Raw genomic sequence first — 5,452 nt, 5'->3', positions numbered from 1 at the left:
TTTTTTTTAGAATAAAACGAAAAAGTAGTTAGGTTTTGAAGTGCGTGAGTTTTTTTTTTTTTTAGCTACGCTTATAAGTAATATATGACTAATACAAACATACTTGTGCGCCGCTGGGATGAAAACGATCAATATCTCGTATCTCGAGTGATCACTCGATTATTAGAAGTACTCGATTACCGATAACTCGATTATCAAAATTGGTCGATTATGCCCATCACTACTCTAAAGGTCAAAACGGGTTGGATGCAAATGGTCACGTGGTTACAACAGATCCGTGATCGCGCACGCATGTGGATCCAGGTTCATGCGCATAGCAACCTTAGCCCTTTTCTTTTACTCATGATTTCGGAATCATAACGTGTTAGGATCCGATGGAAACCAATCAGATTGATAGATTTCGGATCGTAACGCGTTATGATTCCGAAATCATGAGTAAAAGAAAACAGCTCTTATATTATGGTTGTCATAGATTGGAAAACATAAAGTTTATTAGATATTCTTTATTTTTAATCTATGTTCTTACATCCATAGGCGCCGACTTTTAAAACTTTTGTCGAGTGCTCGGTTGCCTTATAAGCATTTTTTGCCAGATCACATTAAAAAGCAAGAGAAATGAGTCGTCATTTGAAATATCATGAGGTAAAAGATTTAAAATACGTATTTCTCCGAATTAGATTTTATGAAAAACTTTTTAAAAAATATATCGAAATTAATTAAGTGTTTCGACACAAATTTCAAAAATTTAACAATTTTAATAATTTTAACAAAAAATAAACTTCTATGGAATAACAAGTGAAAATATAAATATATGTATGTACTATGTAGACGTAAAAGTAGGTAGCAGAGAAATATACTATTCTAACATAACTGATAATAATTCTTGCGGGTGCTTGAGCCCCGGAGCACCCGAGAAGTCGGCGCCTATGCTTACATCATTATACATCCCATCACGTGATGTGTGGTATTGCGTTTAAAATTGGTAACGTATTGAAATAAGTTTCTTTTCTATAAACAATATATATTTGACATCAATCTTCACATTTTAAAATTTTCTTTATTTTATTTTTAAATTTATGGCGTGTAGGTACCCAATATATCCTTACCTGTACTTAAATATGTAGGTAGGTACAATAGTGGATATCCCACATTTATTATCACTAGATTATAATATATTTTAACAATTGCATCACATCAAATTTAGTTAATACTTAAATCTCATAGTGTATGTACATAGATTATCAAATTATTTTCTTAAGCAACCCGCTAAAAAAACTTTTTATGTAGTAAAAATTGTTACTGCATAGATTATTTTAATCACAGGCACAGTATCGTATCAGTTTATTTTTATATTTTGTATTGAATATGACAAACTTAATAAATTATAAAGGTGAAAGATATTTGCAATAGAAAAACGAAGTTATTATTTTTTGCAAAAATTGACAAATAGACAGACAGTTTATAGATGAAATATTTGAAATGACTGTCTTACATACGTAGATAACTTGGGTACACAATAATAACTCGTATAATACACAAAACATAAAACTCAATTGGTATAAAATTTATTAAGAACCTCTTAATGTTGACATTACTTCTACTTCATCAAAAATTGTATATTTGTACTTATTTATCAATTTCAACTTAATTTCTTTTTTTATTTAGTCTTCCATCGAGACTATATATTTAACAGTCATAACATGTTGGCTACAGTTGTTAATAAAAGTAATGTAACAACACCAACAGATATGTCGAAAATTGATCCACCACTTGTCTTTTGTAAGTCACAATCTGGATTTAAATAGGCTTGGGGGCCGAAACAACCAGCATAGCTAATCAAATGAGCTATATAATTTTGTTCGACGACCCCACGGATTAAATTGGCATGAGGTCCTTTCGCAAAAACGGCTACATCTTCGCCACCATGTGTGTCATCTTTAGATTGAAACGCTCCAATGTGGGCGTAATAAGGATCATTTAACCTGTTTTCGTCGTACCTTGTGTCACGCCATGGATAGGTGTTATTGGATACATTTATTCCATAGTGGTAATCAAAACCTGGCCCATTAGCGTACGCGAGAGTTAAAAATGGCCTGTCTTCTTCACCCGCTTCATCGGTATATCCTAAAAAAAAAACACTGTTAGAGTTAGAATTTGTTTGTTTATACTGAATAACGGACCCATTCATTTAAAAATAACTACATGAGGAAATACAAACCAACCCAATATGTCATTTCCTCTTTTGCTGTAGCCTTCCATGGTGAATGAATGGGAGTGATCAGCTGTAACTATTATAAGAGTATCTGGTCCAGTTTCATTAAGAGCTAATGATATAGCATTATCAAATTCAGCAGTTTCGGCCATAGCCAGTCTTGCATAATTTTTATGATGGGCTTGATCAATTAAACCACCCTCCACCTGAAATTTTAAGAAATAATCAGAAATAGGTTCCTATTAATTATTTTCTCAAATATTACCATAAGAACAAATCCATTTTGGCCCTTTTTTAAAATTTGTAAAGCCTTTCTAGTCATATCAGTAAGGCTTGGTGCGCCAGTGGGTCCGTTGTCTCTAACTAACTCATACGGCATGTGTCCAGGTGAAAATAAACCTATAATATACGGATTTATCAAATATGTCCATACAGTACTAGGAAAATTACCTAATAAATATTCTGTATCATCGTTAACATTACTCAGCTCCTCGTTATTAGTGGCAAAAACGTAATTAGAATTATAATGATTTTGAATCCAATCATTTGTCAAATTCAGACCATCTTGCCTAGTACACGGACCTGTACTCTCTGAAGTGTGACCCAAAAGTTGTTGGCCTCCGCCAAGAATAACCTAATGAAAGCTATGATATCGCCTAAATTTTGTTTTTAAGATCGAAACTTTACCTTAAAATTTGTTCCAGGTGCATCTTCTATTAGCTGCCTTGCAATATCTTTCGCATTCCCCACAACATCTAAGGGTAATTCTTCGTCACACTCCCAGTACCGATAAGTAGCATGAGCGTAAGTCGCAGCTGGTGTTGCATGAGTGATTCTTGTGGTTGTTACTATCCCTAAAGATAATTTAGAATAAGCATTTGTTAAACTGGTGCTATTTGTCGACATCTGTATGGTGTTCTAATATTTTTAAAATATGGTTCTATACACAAATGGTTCTTACAAATAGTCGCAATGAGATAATGGCCAACAAATGAGTGGATCATCCTATAAAAATGTATTGAATGCGTTAATACCTGTATCCTTGTTTGCAGCTTGAGCCCAAGTCATTAAAGACTCCAATTTTGAATTTTCATAAACTTCTTTATCGAAAGTAGTTTTATTACAGTTAACATCGACAGCAATTGCTTTATATCTAGTCTTCACTCCTGTTGTAAAGAAATTGAATTAATTGTAAGTAAGAACATAATAATATTTGGTTTTACGTACCTGTAAAAAGCGCAGTAGCTGTTCCTGCAGAATCTGGCACTTGCATATCCACGTTATAGGTCTAAAATTGATTAATCTTGATACACGTCATTCAATTGAAACATTGACTGAATAATTGTGGCAAAATGATATAAAATTTAAATATAGTGCATTGGTACTTAATTTACTGCGGCGGAATTAGTCTTCAGTCGTTAATAAAATTTCATATTTTACATGACACGGCTCTATACATATTTCTAATTAAATATGAGTGGAAAAATATACGATGTACTAATAACGTTTTTCTCTAACAATTTCATATGCCAAATACATATTATCGAAGAGGCATGTCATGTACTATAGATAGCAAATATCCCACCTTAACTAAAGCGATGTTTGGAAATTTGTCAAATGTAAATTCGTGTTCTTCGCCCGCTATGCCAAACTCTTGTTGACCTTTATAAATTCTTCCCGCAGTTATGGTTGACACACCCATTCCATCCCCTATGAAAATGATTATATTTTTTGCATTTTTAAATTCTTTAGCTTCGGCCTCAAGCTCTAGATTTTTCTTCAATGTATTTTCTGCCATATTTATCCAAAAGTTTTTATCTACAAATTATGATGTAAATTGATAATTTACTCAATCCACATACTATATTTACCTTGTTTCAACACTTCGTCGTTTGAAATAGGACTTTTGTAACTAAATTTTGCTGAAATATAGATAATTATTATTAATTGAAGAATAACTAGAATAGAATGAATTATACTTACACGTATTTTGTACTGCATCCACTTTTACCACAGTCAATTGTTCATTTAAATTAAGAGGAGCACAATTTATTAAACCTAATAAGAAAAAATATGAGCAAAACGATCTTTCCATGGCGAAAAGGCAAGTCAAACTATTTCGTTGCCTATACAATGCGATCTGATTAAATAATTGCAATAATCATAATTTAATAAGAAAATCTGTTATTTAAGGGCGGAAATAATGTATTAATATATCAAACTTTGATGGACCTTAAGTGAATAAAATAAAATTTCGAATTGATAGTGATACTAGCGGAACACCGTTATATATCCTGGAGGCATTTAAAATTACTTGATCCTTAATGAGGCTCATTAAAAAAATAAACAATTTAGAAATTATATGATTTTCGGATTAAGAACTCGTAATGGTTTAAATAATTTACGCGAATTTTCCTTAAATTTATATAGCACTCTCAAATAAAATTAATCTCATGATTTATAAGGGAGTTACATTTACAACAAAAACGTCAGTGACGGAAACGCCAAGCAAAAAGAAGCAATTTGCTAATATAAATATTTAACTTTATAATAAGGTATGTTTGAATTCACTTTATATAAGTTTGTATCATAGTAGTCAAAAAATTATGCAGTGCAATTATTTTGTAGATTTTAAAATATAATTCTTGTTCAGCTTTTGTAATCGCTAAATTGGCAATTGTGTTATAGGTACCACCAATGTACATCCCCTTTTTCTCTTCCCACATAGGTCAATTTATTAAAGTGAAACAAGAGAATAACTAACCTAGTTCCGGTATCATATCAATCTCATTATTATTGTATGACGTCAATAGCAAATTATAAATTTCTAGATAAAATTACGTCATTATACAGTGTTTCTACAAATTTTGACATAGGGTACCTACTTCACCAAAAATATTTGAATGTTTATAAACTTAAGATATAAGGTCCACAATATAATTCTAAAATTATCACATTCAAAAATATAGTCAAATGAACTTACTCAAAGTTTAATCCTTTAGAAAAAAGAATAGACTTTTTTAGTGTGACGTCACATATTTAGGTAACCCGCAACAAGTCGTCATAGTTGAAATTGTAACGACCGAATCTGACCCTTGCGTACTATTTACATAGATACCTACTATAAAAATGAACAACGTCAATTTAATTTATTTTTACAAGGATTTAGAAGTATTTAAGAACGACCAACACGTGTGTCGTAAAATTGATACATTATTGTGCTTAAAACTTACAAAATGC

At 31.5% G+C, this 5,452-nt stretch overlaps 1 protein-coding gene across 2 annotated transcripts; it reads right to left on the bottom strand.

Moving 5' to 3' along the window:
* Positions 1-1,549: 1,549 nt before the first annotated feature.
* Positions 1,550-4,940, bottom strand: LOC108906266 (alkaline phosphatase 4-like). 2 transcript variants are annotated; one of them, XM_018709481.2, is made up of 11 exons: positions 4,618-4,940; positions 4,196-4,270; positions 4,084-4,134; positions 3,798-4,030; positions 3,440-3,500; positions 3,247-3,378; positions 2,900-3,066; positions 2,663-2,846; positions 2,478-2,611; positions 2,223-2,418; positions 1,550-2,124 (listed from the first exon to the last, which is right to left on the bottom strand). In XM_018709481.2, the coding sequence occupies exons 4-11, from the start codon at positions 4,008-4,010 to the stop codon at positions 1,694-1,696; spliced, it is 1,518 nt and encodes a 505-aa protein (XP_018564997.1). In that variant the 5' UTR covers positions 4,011-4,030; positions 4,084-4,134; positions 4,196-4,270; positions 4,618-4,940; the 3' UTR covers positions 1,550-1,693. The 2 variants fall into 2 exon arrangements, with proteins under 2 accessions (XP_018564997.1, XP_018564996.1); XM_018709480.1 differs by lacking the exon at positions 4,618-4,940 and having other exon boundaries at positions 4,196-4,610.
* Between the last annotated feature and the right edge of the window lie 512 nt (positions 4,941-5,452).

This window comes from Anoplophora glabripennis, unplaced genomic scaffold, assembly GCF_000390285.2.
Source record: "Anoplophora glabripennis isolate ALB-LARVAE unplaced genomic scaffold, Agla_2.0 scaffold32, whole genome shotgun sequence".
NCBI classification, from domain to species: Eukaryota; Metazoa; Arthropoda; class Insecta; order Coleoptera; family Cerambycidae; genus Anoplophora; species Anoplophora glabripennis.
Note: the sequence above shows the minus strand (reverse complement) of the source record. Positions and strands in the feature narration are given on the sequence as shown.

Bases quoted from the DNA above. Each gene is read 5' to 3' on its own strand.
- LOC108906266 (XM_018709480.1), bottom strand. From the start codon at position 4,307: ATGGAAAGATCGTTTTGCTCATATTTTTTCTTATTAGGTTTAATAAAT. The intron at 2,847-2,899 runs GTAAAGTTTCGA...AGCTTTCATTAG, and splicing joins CACCTGGAACAAATTTTAAG to GTTATTCTTGGCGGAGGCCA. The intron at 2,419-2,477 runs GTAATATTTGAG...TTAAAATTTCAG, and splicing joins AAAATGGATTTGTTCTTATG to GTGGAGGGTGGTTTAATTGA.